We start from the raw sequence: 16,020 nt of genomic DNA on the forward strand, positions 1-16,020 counted from the left end.
GGCTAGTTCGACTATGGTCTAGTGAACCACCCTTGGCGTGTCCAGCACCCCAGTTAGTCTCAGCACTGCCCAGAAGCTGATATGTCACTAATGCGGAATTCCTGTCCACGCGAGGATTTTTGCCTTATTTGGAAGTCAGATCATCATCTCCGCAACCTTCTATTCGCGGAAGAGGCGTCAAGTTGAGACCGTGCTCGGCAGGGCTGACAAGCCACTTACTTATACTATTCATTAGTTTCATCATGGATCCTGCCTCCTCTTCTCCTTTTCCTGTTGATCAGTCGCGATTCAACGTCACATGGTCAATGTATTTTGTACGGCACCGACAGACCAGTCTGTCCGCCTATCCAAAAAAAAACATGAGTTCTCCGAGGGATAACTACGAGCATAGCACGTTAGAGGTAGACACTGAAGCGCATACTCGAAATCAATATGCCGAGACGACCTACGCCGCACAGTTTCCCGAGGTCAATCAGAATGCGACCGAACATTTAAATTATCCCGAAGTCGTTGGTGTTGCTGGCGATGCCCCTAAAGGAGATATAGATCGTACCCTTCCGGAACCGGTTTTCGTACCTGGGACGGAGAAAGCGCTAGATGCGCCAGAACCTAAGATATGTGGAATGAGACGAAAGATTTTCTGGGCCGTTGTTATCGGAGTTGTGATTGCTATTGTAGCAATTGTGGCAGGAGTTGTTGCTGGTGTTGTAACAAGAAGGGATAGTAATTCCAGTTCCAGTTCCAGTTCGGACACAAGCAGTAGTCAGGATCCGGCGACTTCGCAGAACGACGAGACCGCTCTATTCGCTAACACTAACCTCGCGACCACCAATTTCACGGACGAGTTCGGAAATGACAACTATCTTGTAGCTTACCAATTAAACAATAAGGCCATTTACTTGTCGGCATGGAACTCGTCGCATAAAAGCTGGGTGGTATCACCGGTAGTCGATGGCAAGACGAATAATCTGGGTTTGGATAGCGTTAGGAATGGAACCTCATTGTCACTTGACGTGTTCGCATACGACAATACGGTGGGGAATCAAATATACCGGAATTATTGAACCAACTAAATTGCTGATACTTACTCTAGAGACGCGATATACACATATACTGGCAACTCCCTGACAGCGGTGGTCTAGCTACAATTAAGGCTCTAACGTACAATAACGACAAGGGTATCTCGACACAGTCTACCATCCCAACTGCAAATTGGGTAGATTCGAAAGCCGGAAACAGTTATATTTCTACCTCCGGATCATCCCTCGTCTCGTACGGGAAGCAGTGCGACTTGTGCAACCAATACACATACCTCTACTGGCAGACGTCTGATGGAATAAGAGAAGCTAGCTACCAGAATGACACCAGCGGGTGGGCTAGTAACACGAATGCCATTCAGGTTGACATCTCGGCGCCCGCCGAGAACGCGTCCCTTGTCCAGGCACACGCAGCCGCTGCGACAACGGACGGCCACAGGAGCATGAATATTTTCTACCGCTCTATTACCAGCGCACTATCTCAGATCGTAAATGGCGATGGTCGGTACGTAGGGCACTATCTAGGACGAGATATAGGACCCAAAACCGCGATTGCTGCCTTCTCAACAGGCTTCAACGAGACGAGTACCAACTGGCCCGAACCTTTGGGCTTCCAGGTTTTAACCATGGACCCCACTACCGACGATGGAGTTCAATTGACATATTATAAAGGAGATAATTGGACTACGGTGGATCAAGAAGTTGGCGATTTATCAGATTGCAAAGACCGCGGGACAATTGTTGCCAGTCACGCTCGAAGGATATATTGCCTAGTAGGCCAGAAGGATAGCGAGGTAAAGATTGTCGAATACGAATGGCTCGGCGATCCTAGCGATACATCGACGTATTCGAATTACCATAAGATAGGAAACGTGGATGTTAGTACAAAATAAGGGAAAATAAAAATTCGTAACGTTGTTTAATCACATCAAACATAATGAGTTGAACTTCAGAGCACAGGCAGCCCACATGGCCAGTCATTTCAGCACGATTCTATGTCCTCTGGGACTGAATCTTAGTTTGCGGCTCTCCTGTTAAGATAATCTGGAAAGGCAACTTCTCATATATATTTGTTCATTACTCGTCAATATAAACTATCCCGACCCTGTCCGACTCTTTACTATGGTGTGTTACACTTTCATTTCCGCCGTCTCAGCAGAGAAACCTGATCGCGTAACTTCATAAGTATACTCGGCACGAATAAAGGGCAAGTTAAACCTCCCCTTCATGCGGTCCCAATCACGAGAACGACGACTCGCGCTCACCGTTGTGATGTTGCAGCCGGTATCGAACGGATTACTGAAGTCTTCTCGGTTACTTTGCGACTTTATAGGTGCGCTATGGGAGGGCGCTGAGCCGGGAGCTTTGGATGATGTGATAGGCTCTCGTGTCTTAGGCTGGCTCAGAAAAATCTTCTGCAACACTGGCATTGACCCTGCGATGATACCAATGGCGGTTTCAATGTTCGACCACAGCACAGTTCTCAAGGTCCAGACTATACATTACGATACATTAGAACCGCACAGCAAGCAAGGTGTGAGTAGGGGTTGTCAGGCAACTCACAATGGATACCGTCGCCCGTAAACTGTTTAATATCAGACACGCGGATTACAGTGCAGACGGAAGCAAGCAATCCGAACAATAGAAGCAAGCTAATTAGTAGCTTTTTCAACTTGAGTTGCGTGTTCCACATCATGACTGCCGGCAAAACAGTGCATGCCACATCAGTCGCGACCGTTATAATCGCAGTAGTATATATGATGACCAACATGTTATCTTTATCTTTGCATGTTGCCCTGCCATCTACCAGGAGTCTCTTGTCCCAAATAGCTTCAACGGGGTTACATTGAGTTAAGAGACCTATGACTCCATCGAGAAATGATCCAAAGCTCGCCAGGAGGAGAATATAGATCGCGAAGCGGATGTATCTCGTGGGCTTTCTCAGCCGAAATATAGTCAAGCAGATAGAAGCCTTGATGATGAAAAGGCATAAGCTGTATAACAGTGACCAAAGGGTCATGTATTTGCTACCCTCGACGTGCATGGATATGGGAAGATTCACATCGGGGGTGCTGACGTTGTACTGCGCGCTTCTACAAGCAAGTCCAATATTAGCAATATATACCACCTATAACTAGCTTGTTAATAAGATCAAGTAATATGCCAGATCTTTGAAATATAAAAATACTAACCAGTGCGGCCAACATCAGGCCATCATCCCACCCGAACGATATTTCAGAGCATTGGACGTATATTCTAAAAAACACAACGATAGTTGAGATCAGGGCCATTGCAATCGTTACAATGTATATAGCTAGTCCCATCCCACGTATAGGAGGTAAACTTTTACTTTCCATAACGTTCAACTTGGAGATCGTGTATTTGGAACTTGAACGATGTAAGCTAAAATCAGAAGGTATGCTTCAAATTAAGAGGGTAGAGGTAAACATAAGGTAACCAAATTCAACTTCATGGCTATGAAGCTCCAGACTTGCCCCCGGTGATCCAACAATAGCGCTATATTATCACTGTGGTGCTCTTTAGATCGATTCAACAAAGACCTTATAGAATTCCCCACGGATTTGAGACCGGTAAATACTTAATAGGTGTTAAATTGCGAGCCTAGTAAAGATCATTAGAACTTAGCGGAAGCCTCCCGGTGAGGCAGAATAAAGGACAATGAAAGGTATATCCACTGTTACTAGCCAATGGTCACGCATATCAGGATCAACTCGGCGGTTGACCGAGTTCAACAAAGACTATGCATGACTCGAACCTGCCATCAATTCCGCACATGTCAAAATAGCTAGAATACATGCAATTTGCGCACCACCAAGATGCCGACAGGTACTTAAACGCACCGAACCTTGAATGCGAGGGTCCGACAGAATATGTACTCAAACATTCTCAATACAATAAACATTCAAAGTTCTCTCATTATCCGCTTCTATATATAAAAAGAATAATGATTGGACCATTTTCCAACAGTTATCACTGTTATCAATTTTGATATTCCATCCTGATGATCTCAGCAGTATACCAATGATATAAGAGATTTAACGTGTTGGAAGTATAGCAATACCAGTATTGCCTGAAGAGTGAGTTTCACGGATGTGACTAGTAGTATTACGATCAAGACCGCAAATTTGTCAATGGTGGTGGGTATTTCAAGCTATCAGTTTAAGTTGATGTCTCCGGAAGCACTACGTACCTGACTCATGCTCCTATTATGTTCCTAGATAAAGAACTGGCTTAGGTACCTAAGCTACCTAAGTATAAAACAACCATCCTTGAGAAAGCATATACTGTCTTCAGCAATATTAAAGAGAAACAGCTTATTCAAAGCAACAATAATATGGCGTCATAACTATTTCCTACGACTTGATACCGTTTTGGAAGTTGGTGTATATTTACCCCCATCTTGAATGTCTACATGAAATAATCAAGAAAATTCAATTAGACACCACTTACGCCGAACCCCCGTGGGTAAACCGCTTTATATACATTTCTCTGAACATCCCGGTGGTTGCTTCTCTAAATAACTACAGTTTGTTACTTAGGAAAACGCGCTTGACTTTTGAATTTGAAGAAGTTGTTAGTAGGTGTCTCTGCAAGGCTAGTTAAAAATACAATATTAGAAAGTATTAGAACTTAAGGTCAACGTCCGGATTTGTCAATGACCACCACTAAGACACCCAGAACAAAGGGGTCCTAGTTAAATCAACTGTCCAATCCTAACTAAGTTCATGCTTCTTCATATCAACAAATCTAAATTCTCACTTACATCCTCAAGTTAAGTGAGACAAGGTTGCAGTCCTCGGTAGTTTTTACAAGAGAGACATCGAGGCTACAGGGTGTTAAAATGTTTAGATAACCCAGACACGCCAACTGCTGGTCACTATATACATGATGCCAAAGACCTTAAGTAAAGGGATGGGACGGTAAGCCCCATTTAGGCATAGACCGATCACGTAGTAACTTATTTCTTCTTCCCTCCACCTATAAACGAACCCTCAAACCCTGCTCTGCTCTTGGCCTTTTTAGCTCCCTTCTTCTTGCCACTCTTGCCCGCGAGCTTCTCCTCACGTCGTTTCCTGATGTTTTCCTCTCGCTTCTTTTGTCGATCCTTCATTGCCTTGGCGACACCATCTTTCCTGGCTGACCATTCCTTTTCGCTCTTCTTTTTTGTCGTCTCCTTACGTTTGACAGCTTTCTTGAGCAGCTTTTCGTCGTCCTTGATCTTCTCGCCTTCTGCACGTCTCCTCGCAGTAAGCCAAAGCTCCTTGTCTTCAACGTCCTTTCGCTTATCCTCGTTCATCTCTTGCAGCCGCTTCTTTTGGTTCTCTAGCTTTTCAAGGGCTGTCTTGGGATCCGATGGGCCCTTCTTCTTGCCGCTACTGAGAACATGTGAGAGGTCATGAGATAATTGAGAGCCATCACCAAATCCAATTCGGCCAAAGGAGAAGTTATTGTTCTCGAGATCGATGGCCGGGCTGAGAATGCTGCCCGGAGAGTTACGGGCAGATGCTAAAGCCTCTTCACGCTTAAGGTCTTCTTCTACTTTAGCCTTTTGCCGTAACTCTTTCTTGTGTGCTTTTCGTTCTGCTTGTTTTTGGCGTCGCGCTTCGATCAGCTCCTGACGCGTACGTATGGGCTTTCCATCAACATCGGCTTTTCGCGCATCGCGGAGTGCTTGTATCCTTGCCGCAAGACGAGCACGAAGAGCGGTGGTATCAGGGGGAATCTTGATATGCTTTGGCTTTTCAGCAGGGGCGGAGGATGATACAGACGTTGTTGTACTTGGAGCTTGGCCGGTTGAGTCGGCGGGCGTACCGTTGGTGTCGAAGACGGGGGATTGAGGTTCCGATAGAGGGGGCGAGGGGGCAGAGACCGAGTTTTGTTCTTGGGTAGCGTCAGCGAGACCAGAAACATCAATGGGCTTGACGTCTGAAGCATCAGCTTCTTCTTCCGCCTCTTGCTGCTCATCGTCAGTCTCGGTGCTAGCGTCGGCGGATTTGATATCACCATTTGGCGCTGAGCTGGTCTTCGTTTCTCTAGACCCTAACTTGATCTTGTTGACACCCTTGATAGTTTGTTTCTGGAAGGCCGCCTCCTCTTCCCGTAGCTGTTGTCGTTCTGCCTTCCGTTCCTTTCGCGCAGCTCTCTTCTCTTGCAGTCGCCGTTCTTTTTCGCTTAGCTCGGGTTGTTGCTCCTTGTTCAACTTCTTCTGTTTCTTGGCATCTTGTGCCGCCTTCCTCTTTAAGCCTTCACCAGGCTTCTCAGTCTCAACTCCTTCAACATCAGACCAGTCTTCATCATCCCCATCTTGCATCTGATTGCGCTTCCGCTTTTTCAATGCCTGCTCGTCCATAACTTCTTTGACACTTCGGTTTAGCGCACTGTCGGGGTCGAGCTTATTACGTCGGGCAGCGGCCGCCTCAGCTTTGGTCTGCTTCTTCCGTTTCCATTGGTCCTGCGCAATCATCAGTAATGAGAATGAGTTAAGTGCGTCGTTAGGGGGTGCGACTTACGGTCGTGTCTTCTCCATAATACATCCTGGCAGGTATTAAGGACAAGAGTCCATCGAAGGACTTTTGTGAATTGAGGAGACGCTCCTATGTATTGAGGTGTCGGTTATCATTCTTCAAGAGCACGCGATATCCTGTCGGCGATACAGATCAGGTTGTTGGATTAACCAACCTTCAACGAAGAGTCCTCCATAATGCCTATTAAACTAGGATATCAAGTAGAATGATCCTTGGTGCTTCCTACTACCGGTGGTATTTATCGAATCGAAAAACGAACGTAGGTTGAAGTGATTGACTTCGTTAAAATTGGATGATGGAGATTAGTAGATGGAAGAAAAGGTTTAAGGTTAAAAAAAAAAAAAAAAAAAAGTTGGTTACCCGCAGCAGTCGTACCAGTATTAGAAACGCCTGGCGCCTTGGGCTACAGCAAAAAAGCAGGTGAGGCCAAGCCTTGATTGGATGGAACAAGAATTGGTTTTTGCTGGTGGGAATTTTTTCTTAGTGCGGAGTTTATCGCTTACTTTATCAACTACGAAATCTTGGCACTTCTAGGTAAGAGACTTACCTTAGGTAACCTAGTGGGGGTGGCATCATTATCGATAAGGAATTTGCACTGCACTACGGAATACATGGATGTACTTGTACCTATGTACCTACATAATATCTGTATACGTACCTACCTAGGTACTACAGCTAAGTCCTATTTATATCATAGTTATTTGATAGCTTTTAAGTGATACTTAGAGCAATCTCCTAGCATGGAATCTTCATTAAGGATATCTCTACCAAGAAAGATTCCGTTCTTTTTTATTTCAAGGAGACACACGCCCCTACTAACACGGCAAAGATAGAAGATAGAAGCCCGGACAGCCCGGAGGTTGGTGGAGATGAAAGATCGGCCCCGCTTGGTCTACCCCCTTTATCGATAAAGGGACAGACAAACACAGAGTGCATATAACATCTATACAAGGTACCCAGGTTAGGTACTTAACCAATGTCTGTCTGGTGTATTATGCAGTTTTATATATAATAGTTCCTCGCTTTGATAAGTATAAAAAATAGCAATGTATTAGGCACATGATATATCAAGACATTTCAAGTATTTGGTAAAGAAACCTTAGCACCTTTTCTTTAACATGATATATATTTGCATGGCTACCTTTTAGACCAGTGGAAGAGCACGTGTCAGTAATTATGTTCCTACCTCTAATGAATTAATGTTAAGGTCACGATATAATGAAATCGTAAGTTCAAAGCTTCGGGGTATATAATCCCGTGATGTTCTCACTTCTCCACAAATGGGCCTGATTTCCGAGTCTCCAACACCAAGACCAGATCTCTAAACAAATATTCGAACCGCTGTTTAAACCGCCATGTCAACCTCTAAATGCCGTAGTCCCCGTAAAAAAACACAGAGCAACGGTCTCTGAGTGGTTCGGCGCAAGTTATCAATGTTACCAAGAGGCTCAATCAGCGGGATCCTAGTAACGCGGTTTAAATGCCTCCGTTTCCCCCAAACGGAAATGCCCGAATTGGGGAAAGGGGCCCTTGACGAAATACATAAGTAGGTACCTTATGCTGGACAACATCGGGTCGCTCACAATGGTTACGTGTGGTTTCTACACTGAGCGGTTCGATCGTCAATATGGTCTTCACTTTGTCAAGTCTTCTGTCGCTCGGTCTGCTCGCAAGCGGAGGGGTCCACGCAGGCCCCTTAAGCAAAACCAAGGGTGGAGCTGTTCTCGAGGGTTTCGTCACCGTTAAAGGAGACAAGTTCCAACTTGACGGGAAAGACTTCAACTTTGCTGGGAGCAACGCGTACTATTTTCCCTTTGATAGCGTGCGTATCCCACCTTCTTTTCCAGAGAGACATTCTCTAATCATAGCGTTAGAACACGACTGATGTCGAACTTGGGCTTTCTGCTGCCAAGGATGCCGGCCTGAAAGTATTCCGCACTTGGGGCTTTAATGACAAGAATGTCACTTATGATCCTCAAGGTCTGCCGCAGTATGGTGGCGAGGGAGCGGGTGCGACCAATGCTGTTTTCCAATGGTGGGCTAATGGCACTTCTACCGTTAATATCACCGAATTTGACAAGGTAGTCGATGCCGCCACCAAGGTCGGCATCAAACTTATCGTCACCTTCACTAATAATTGGGCCGACTATGGTGGTATGGACGTCTTTACTATAAACCTTGGCGGGAAGTACCATGATGATGTAAGTTAAACACGTACTCTTCGGACCGCTGTGACTATTTTACTCATACATGTACATAATGCTAACGGCGCTTTAGTTCTACCGGCTACCTCAAATTAAAGATGCATACAAACGATACATCAAGGAGTTTGTTACGCGTTATAAAGACTCCGCAACTATCTTAGCTTGGGAGCTGGCTAACGAACCGCGCTGTGGTGCCGACGCCGTGCGCAACCTGCCCGTCAGTGGCAACTGCACAGCAGACACGCTGACCTCATGGATCGATGAGATGAGCACATTCGTCAAGAGTTTAGACCCGGACCACTTAGTAACGTGGGGTGGAGAGGGTGGCTTTAACCGGGAATCAGACGACTGGGCCTATAATGGTTCTGACGGCGGTGACTTCGATGCCAACTTGGCTCTACCCAATATAGACTTCGGCGTATTCCACACTTACCCGGACTGGTGGACTAAGACCGTCGCCTGGGCCGACCAATGGATCCGTGATCACGCAGCCGCGGGTAAGAAGGCTGATAAACCGGTCGTCCACGAAGAGTACGGCTGGATGACGCCTGAGGTACGCGAGCAGAATGGAATTCCTGCCGTAAACGCAACAAGATTGGAGGTCGAGGGGGGTTGGCAGAAGATCATGTTGGAGGCGGGCATGGCCGACATGTACTGGCAATACGGCTTCTCGGGATATTCCTACGGTCGTAACCATAACGACGGGTTCACCATTTACCTAGACGACGAAGAAGCGCAGACTCTTGTCTACGATCACGCGAAAGCAGTGAACAGCCTTTGAGAGAGTACCTTAGTCGGTAGCAATGAATCACCGAAAAGGGGGTTCACCCCTAAGAATTATCTATAGTAGCTATAGTAGCTATACGGGGTTGTTTTGCTACGCAAATCCTGTATCAGAACGTTAACTGGTTCTCCTTACCGAACGAGGCACCAGCTTTTCTTATATAAGATAGATTCGTAATAATCGGAATAAGACGAATTTTAATGAACTAATTCAGGAATAAGAAATATCGTAATGAAAGCTTATGTATTTGAGCAGCCAATTATCTAAAAACTACCCAAGCAATAATTGCAGAATGCTCTGAACACGAGTAACGTGTAACTCTAAGCCGTCTTACATTTACATATTTCCGGGAACAGTCAGGGCCATGCCACCATCAACAATCGAGACGGTGCCCCAAACAAAATCGTTCGTAGCGAGCATCAGGATAACCTGAAAACCAACGAATCATCAGTTAGTGATCTCAACTCATTACTCGTGTTCTGTATGCAATCCTAAGGCGAAAAGGGAATGTTCAGACAAATAACAGAAGAGAATATGTCAACTTACACTCGCAAGCTCCTGCGGCGTCCCCATGCGCTTGACCCTCTCAGCGCCCATGTTTTTCATGAAGAGCGCAAAACGCTCATTCGAAGCTGTGCTCTCGTTCTCGTCATTAGACTCGCCCGTCGTCATCTCCGATGGGAAGTACCCTTATCATATTAGCACAACTTAACTCAGTCGTGAATTGAAAAGGGATTGGAAAGATGGAGACTTACCGAGCGCAAGACTATTCACACGAACATTGATCTTCTCGTGGCTGAACTCAAACGCCATCTGGCGCGTTAGGTGTAAAAACGCAGCTTTGGTGGCCTGCCACTTATTAGTTAAGAAATGATCTAGATATAAGAGAGGCGTCTTACGTTGTATGAGAACTGGCAATTCTGCGACCTGTGGGAAGTATCATGATTGTGAGTATAAGCTTAAGCCCCTGTTTTACATCCGACGATGTACCTCGAGTTGTTTGTACTGACATTCGAAGAATTCCGCCCACTGAGCTATTATTGATTACGCTCCCAATTCTCCCAGTCGGACCGGATTCAGCTTTAGCAAGGAGCGGGAGGAACGCGGCCGTGACGAAGTACTGCGAGGTACAATTGACATCAAATGCTATCAAATGGTCAATCAGATTAACGTTCCAGATGCTGACTGGGAGGGGACTGTCTTAGGAGGAAACTGTCTTGTACATTTCTGCCAGTTGTCTTCATTACTTTCGGCCAGCATTGCTTCGCTAAAAGCCTCAGGTCCGTCTTCCGCTTTCGCGGTGGGCCGTCCCGCCCAAGTTCCTGCATTGTTGACGAGACTGTTGAGAAAATAGTTAGGAAGGTAATGACCGGTGAAGTTGCGATGGTATTACACGTTAACAAAACCCTCCTTTTGCGTGATCTCGGCGACGACGCCCCTAACGCTATCCTTGGACGTAATGTCCATGGCAATAGGAACGATGCTACCCCCAAGAGGGCCCAGCCTCTCTGGTGAACCATGGATGCGGGCGCTCGTCTCTAGAACGTCTACGCGGCGCCCGGTGATGTAGACTTTGGCTCCATTGGCAGCCAGTGTCTGAGTGATCACTAGAAAGGTACGCGTTCAGTGATTAGAAAGCTAAACGAAGGAATAGGGGATATTAAATTGAAATTAGGTTAGGAACATACTCAGTCCGGTACCTGTTCCCCCGCCCGTCACTACGTGGAAAAATCAGTAAAAGAGGGGAAGCCAGAAAAAGGGGGTGAAAACCAACCGACAGCGACCCAACCCTTTAGCGAAAACAAGGACGTCGCAGAAAGGGGATGAGAGGAAGCCATTTTAATAAGTAATAATCCCTAGTAGGAGCTGAGTAGAAGTATTTGCTAGGAGGCTAGGTAGGTATTGAAGAAAAATAGGGCAAGAAGGAAAGAAAAGGAGAAAAGGGGCAGAGGGAAGAGATGGGCGAGCGTCTCCGTCTTATAAATACGAGCAGGCCTTGGCAAAAGCCGTATACTGCCGATAACGTATAACTAGGGCTTACAAGCGAAACACCTCTTATGCTGCCTAGCTCTCTATAAGCCAGGAGACATATTGCACGCCGCTCGAGGCCGGAGTCCACCCTGTGCGTGCTTCGGGCTTCCATCCTGGGCGGATCTAATCCACTAATAAGATGGCAGGGGGGTCGATTCGGGTCGGACCAATCAACATGGGCCTAAAGAACAAGGTCAGTTAGAATTTGGATGCCCTCTTATACCAAAACACTCCCATCATTTCGAGATGATAAGCACGAAAAGCAAATCTCACAATCCAATATTTAGATCACAATAGTGTTGATTCATGTAATTAAAACGATGTATACACTTCTAGAGCCGAAGCAAATCTAGTCACCCGAAGTCACTAAGCGTACGCCGGAATCCCAAACCCCTGACACGCGTCAAGAACATCGTGGTATCAAAACAAACCGTAGCTTTAGCATCGCCCCTGCGCGTGAATCCTTCAAAGACCACGCCCGCTGTTTGGCGATCATATCAATGCCGCGTGTGTACATATTACATTGCCCCTATTACTCAATACCGGATTTCTCCTGGGATAGACCTCTTAGGTCCAGCCTACAAGCCTGCGAATTGGGGACTGCCGGGGTGCAGAACATTATATGATCCACCGCTCGTCGATTTCAAAAAGGCTGCCTCACGTTCTGCCTTTTCACGGTCCATCTGAGCTTTGTCAGCCTTCGTCATTCGTGGCTTTCTCACTGCGCCTCCTCGGGACCCGGGGCCTCCTCCGCGACCTCGTCCTGTGCCTGTAGTTGCTGCACGAGTCCCGCCACGACCACCTCGTGATCCACGTCCTCGCTTGGGTTGACCCTCACCACTGCATCAAATCAGTATACTCGAGCCACTAGAGATAGGACATGTACGTACCGTCCAGATTCAGGCTTCTCAACCTCCGGTATCAAAGGACCGGAGTAGACGAAGAAGCCATCCCTACTAGCCGCTGCTTGCTCTTCCCAGAGCATTTCCGAATCATCGACAAAGTCGTCATCCTTATCGTATTCATCCTCTTTGAAATGCCTCTTCTTCTTTGCGGGCTTGTCGTCGGCAGCCTTGTCGGGTCCGCTCGTACCACCCATTTCGATATTCGAGTCCTCGTTCTCTGATTCGTCAACTGACATCTCATCCCCCTCGCGACTGGAATCATTCTGGGCTAATGCGGCAGATGCGGCAGCAATGCGGGCCTTACGTGCTTTGAGTTCGGCCTGGCGCGGATGAAGAGCTTCCCAACCATACTGATCCTCGGCCATTCGCATGAAGTTGATGTATTTATTTGTTTCCCCGTTGAGAGGGACATTGAGAATAATTGATGGAGCATTAAACTCAGATCCGGGTTCTGCTTTACCAAAGTCCAGGATGGAACGCTCAGGCCCGCTTGGAAGAGGGGGAGCGAGCGTATCCTTGATGGCACTGATGCGAGGTGACGACGATGTAGTGCTGTGGTTTTTGGGTGATGTCTTCTTCGTACCGGCCGCGCCAATCGTAGTGATAGACGTCGGACGAATCTCAATTTTGGAGGTAATTGCATGTGCAAGGGTTGACGGAGGCTTCTTAGCCTCTCTGGTCTCTTTACCCTCCTTGGCTTCAGTTGTGGGCGGCTTTGGTGCAGGTGGAGGTATGAAATCTTTGCGAAAAGGGCTAGGGGACTCCGGCATCGAGCTGGATTCCTTATGAATACGCTGTTGAGACTGAGAAGGTGGCTGGGATTGTGTGCTCTGAACAAAAGAAGTATGAGATGGAACAGGCGAAATAATATTCGGTACAGGCGGGTCGACAAGACTGGCGATCGAAGGCGATGCACTTGCGCGATTGATAGCATTTGTGGTGGTAGGTCCACGAGGCGATCCGCTCATCGGGTTGGAATAGGTATGTGTGACCATAGTCTCTCTTATAGGGTCATAATTCGACGAGCGAATTGGATCGTAGTTAGTACCGCTCGTCCGTGACGGAGCGCTGGGCCGTGCTAGTTGTTGATGCTGCTGTTGTGGTGATTGCTGTGATTGCTGTGATTGATGTGATTGACGAGGGAATTGTAGGGGTTCGGGGTCGTTATTCAGAATGCTGGACATGGATCCGGGCATGCTATCACGTTTCACTTCCCTTTGAGGAAGAGGTTCCAACCGAGACTGGGTCGTAGCCATCTCGGTGATCTTGGTCTGTCGTGATACCGTGCTTCCAGTATTTGCACCACCACTGACACTAGCAGCACGAGATCTTGGTTCGCTCGCCTCGCCCTCGAGAGATACTCCCTTACGTCTTCTCGAAACAGTCGGTGCGTTAGGGTCCTTTTGCTTTCGCACTCGTTTAACCTTCTCCCCTTCTTCGGGATTGGCACTGTTGCGCTTGTTGATCCTTGTCCCGGGTTTTGGGCCAGGTTTTCTCCTAGGCAATCCATCTTTGGTTAACATGGGCTGGCCAGATCCATCATATCGAATAGTAGTAGGATCTACCACAATTTCATCCAGTTCTCCATTTTTTGCTCTGTTTTCCCCGTTTGTTGATCCAGGTCCTGATAACATAGAAGGGGGGTCAGACAGTTCCGGCGAAGAACTAAATCGAGCCGGGGCGTTGGCAGAACCCCCAGCCATCCTGGCGATCTATAGACAAATTCCCGATCTAAGACACCAAATATTGATAAAACTCTACTTGATGAATTAGAGCCAAGGATGGTGCACCGACAGATTTGTTTCTAGTGAATAAATAAATCCGACCAAATAAAGGCTTTCAGAACAAATGAACCGTATTGATCTGATAAGGTGTAGTTGTGAATGGTTAAAGCTGCAGTTGTGAAATAAATTCCCAATTGTATAAACTTCCTTTTCGATGTTAAATGAGCATTGGCCAATGATAACGTCTTTACAGGTTCGCAATAATGCTGTGAGGTATAGCGTTGATGGCCGCTATTGAATAGACGAATAGGCGAATAGACGCACGTGGGTCCAGCTATAGCTAAGGTTGCAAAGCAGGTACGCGAAAACAACTGCACCAGATTGACTATTGGTTCAAAAACGGTAAGTGGTAAGGTCTTAGTGGAGTGTTGTTGTACCAGAGTACATACTATCAGGTAACGTGACCTCAAAATCGTGTGGTCGGTGCGCCGTAGGAGCTAGAGTCCGGGTCTGAATAACTTCACGAAGATCGCGCAGAGGTTGCGCAAGCAGCTCGGTGAACCGAACTTTGACCTTGAAAAAAGTCGTAATTATGTAGACAGTAGACCCTGAAACTTATCGGGTAGGGTGCACCAAATTTAGATGCACAAGATGACGTAAATAAGAGAATGAAAAGTCGCGATAAAGTGATGGATGTAGATGAAATTATCTTTTGGACATCATCTTTGTTGTGAAAAAAAAGTAGGGGAGAAGGGGGGAGAATTGCGAGTTTTTGGAAGATTGCGGGAGGGATGGGGATGGCTACTATTTTTTTTTTTGGAATTGGGAATTATGTATTCTCCAACAAGGCGAGAAAAATCGGGGCCTGGCTAACTAGCTAGAAATGAAAGTTGCGTGGGAAATTTTATTATTAAAAAATCGAATTAGAAGATCGGAACTAGGTAAGCCTGGGGGTGTCATTGGAACAGCTGGGAATTCAAGGGGAACCGTAACAATTTGGGGGGGGAGGGAAGAACACATTAGGCGCATAGGCATCAGATCGCGAATTGTCATCCGACGGGGGGTGGGTGACTTGGCCTAAGCTTAAAGATGACGATGGGGCCTTGATAATTGTAACATGTACTAATTACCTCCTAAGTTAGGTTATGTAGTGTAGTATAGTGTGTTAGAGAGAATCAACGAGAAAAGAGCAAAAAAGGAAAACTAAGGAGGGGCGTATGACAGTTCACATTGATGAGGTGGCCATAGGTTCGGCCCTTTAAGGATGTATTAAGGATGTATTTCTTAATAGGTAAGTATGTAAACACATAAAATAAGAAGCAACCCACTAGGGGGAGGTTTTCGGTACACTGGAACCTTAGCTAGAAAGGGCAACCGGATTAAAGAGGTAGTGAAGGATCGGATCGCATAGCCATTTGAAATACTTACGTTAGATATGGACAAGCTAAAGGTTCCAGGCGTGGCTGGGCTGGGCGTTCGAGGTACAATCATAGGCACTGGGCTGAATACTGTACCCGGCGGGAATTGTTCGTTAAGGTAAGTGTGGGGTTTCATCGGTCGATATTATCAAATACTCCGTCGTTAAATGTATACCTCCTATACAATAGATGGCATAGGTTAGGTAGTCAAGGAAGTATCACCTGTTATCATTAGCATGGGAAGTCTCACCTGAAGCAAGTAGCTCAAAGGATAGGTGGTCAGGTACAGCTGCAGAAGTGTACTTTCCTTGAATGGGTAGGACCCGGGTTGGATGAGCCGAGCAGTCGGCAAACTTAAAAAAGGCAGGGCG

At 46.6% G+C, this 16,020-nt stretch overlaps 6 protein-coding genes across 6 annotated transcripts; 2 read left to right on the forward strand and 4 right to left on the reverse strand.

The window, feature by feature from the left end:
• Positions 1 to 359: 359 nt before the first annotated feature.
• Positions 360 to 1,930, forward strand: F4813DRAFT_393707 (uncharacterized protein; the record flags this gene model as incomplete). Its single annotated transcript, XM_049247457.1, has 2 exons — positions 360 to 1,034; positions 1,094 to 1,930. 2 exons carry the CDS (start codon positions 360 to 362, stop codon positions 1,928 to 1,930), a joined length of 1,512 nt encoding a protein of 503 aa, XP_049095357.1.
• A 237-nt stretch (positions 1,931 to 2,167) lies between these two features.
• Positions 2,168 to 3,328, reverse strand: F4813DRAFT_393708 (uncharacterized protein; the record flags this gene model as incomplete). Its single annotated transcript, XM_049247458.1, has 3 exons — positions 2,168 to 2,532; positions 2,601 to 3,165; positions 3,230 to 3,328. The coding sequence occupies 3 exons, from the start codon at positions 3,326 to 3,328 to the stop codon at positions 2,168 to 2,170; spliced, it is 1,029 nt and encodes a 342-aa protein (XP_049095358.1).
• A 1,391-nt stretch (positions 3,329 to 4,719) lies between these two features.
• Positions 4,720 to 7,279, reverse strand: F4813DRAFT_374570 (SURF6-domain-containing protein). Its single transcript, XM_049244950.1, has 3 exons — positions 6,738 to 7,279; positions 6,569 to 6,652; positions 4,720 to 6,510 (listed from the first exon to the last, which is right to left on the reverse strand). The coding sequence occupies exons 1-3, from the start codon at positions 6,756 to 6,758 to the stop codon at positions 5,017 to 5,019; spliced, it is 1,599 nt and encodes a 532-aa protein (XP_049095359.1). The 5' UTR covers positions 6,759 to 7,279; the 3' UTR covers positions 4,720 to 5,016.
• Positions 7,280 to 7,845: 566 nt separating this feature from the next.
• On the forward strand, positions 7,846 to 9,777 carry F4813DRAFT_374573 (glycoside hydrolase family 5 protein). Its single transcript, XM_049244951.1, has 3 exons — positions 7,846 to 8,405; positions 8,458 to 8,784; positions 8,861 to 9,777. The coding sequence occupies exons 1-3, from the start codon at positions 8,211 to 8,213 to the stop codon at positions 9,566 to 9,568; spliced, it is 1,230 nt and encodes a 409-aa protein (XP_049095360.1). The 5' UTR covers positions 7,846 to 8,210; the 3' UTR covers positions 9,569 to 9,777.
• Positions 9,778 to 9,825: 48 nt separating this feature from the next.
• Positions 9,826 to 11,530, reverse strand: F4813DRAFT_255885 (NAD(P)-binding protein). Its single transcript, XM_049240203.1, has 9 exons — positions 11,346 to 11,530; positions 11,260 to 11,289; positions 10,965 to 11,178; positions 10,795 to 10,910; positions 10,582 to 10,717; positions 10,471 to 10,498; positions 10,327 to 10,420; positions 10,118 to 10,260; positions 9,826 to 10,000 (listed from the first exon to the last, which is right to left on the reverse strand). The coding sequence occupies exons 1-9, from the start codon at positions 11,407 to 11,409 to the stop codon at positions 9,908 to 9,910; spliced, it is 918 nt and encodes a 305-aa protein (XP_049095361.1). The 5' UTR covers positions 11,410 to 11,530; the 3' UTR covers positions 9,826 to 9,907.
• Positions 11,531 to 12,180: 650 nt separating this feature from the next.
• On the reverse strand, positions 12,181 to 14,210 carry F4813DRAFT_383293 (HPC2-domain-containing protein; the record flags this gene model as incomplete). The annotated part of the gene is made up of 2 exons (XM_049245923.1): positions 12,181 to 12,442; positions 12,493 to 14,210. 2 exons carry the CDS (start codon positions 14,208 to 14,210, stop codon positions 12,181 to 12,183), a joined length of 1,980 nt encoding a protein of 659 aa, XP_049095362.1.
• Positions 14,211 to 16,020: the final 1,810 nt, after the last annotated feature.

The sequence above is a fragment of the Daldinia decipiens genome (genome assembly GCF_022478715.1).
Source record: "Daldinia decipiens strain CBS 113046 unplaced genomic scaffold F4813scaffold_48, whole genome shotgun sequence".
In the NCBI taxonomy this organism is placed as follows: domain Eukaryota; kingdom Fungi; phylum Ascomycota; class Sordariomycetes; order Xylariales; family Hypoxylaceae; genus Daldinia; species Daldinia decipiens.

Bases quoted from the DNA above. Each gene is read 5' to 3' on its own strand.
- F4813DRAFT_374570 (XM_049244950.1), bottom strand. From the start codon at position 6,758: ATGGAGGACTCTTCGTTGAAG. The intron at 6,653-6,737 runs GTTGGTTAATCC...CTCAATACATAG, and splicing joins TGGAGGACTCTTCGTTGAAG to GAGCGTCTCCTCAATTCACA. The intron at 6,511-6,568 runs GTAAGTCGCACC...ATGATTGCGCAG, and splicing joins ATTATGGAGAAGACACGACC to GACCAATGGAAACGGAAGAA.
- F4813DRAFT_255885 (XM_049240203.1), bottom strand. From the start codon at position 11,409: ATGGCTTCCTCTCATCCCCTTTCTGCGACGTCCTTGTTTTCGCTAAAG. The intron at 11,179-11,259 runs GTATGTTCCTAA...GTACCTTTCTAG, and splicing joins GGGAACAGGTACCGGACTGA to TGATCACTCAGACACTGGCT. The intron at 10,261-10,326 runs GTAAGTCTCCAT...TAATATGATAAG, and splicing joins TGTGAATAGTCTTGCGCTCG to GGTACTTCCCATCGGAGATG.
- F4813DRAFT_374573 (XM_049244951.1), top strand. From the start codon at position 8,211: ATGGTCTTCACTTTGTCAAGTCTTCTGTCGCTCGGTCTGCTCGCAAGC. The intron at 8,406-8,457 runs GTGCGTATCCCA...TCATAGCGTTAG, and splicing joins ACTATTTTCCCTTTGATAGC to AACACGACTGATGTCGAACT. The intron at 8,785-8,860 runs GTAAGTTAAACA...ACGGCGCTTTAG, and splicing joins GCGGGAAGTACCATGATGAT to TTCTACCGGCTACCTCAAAT.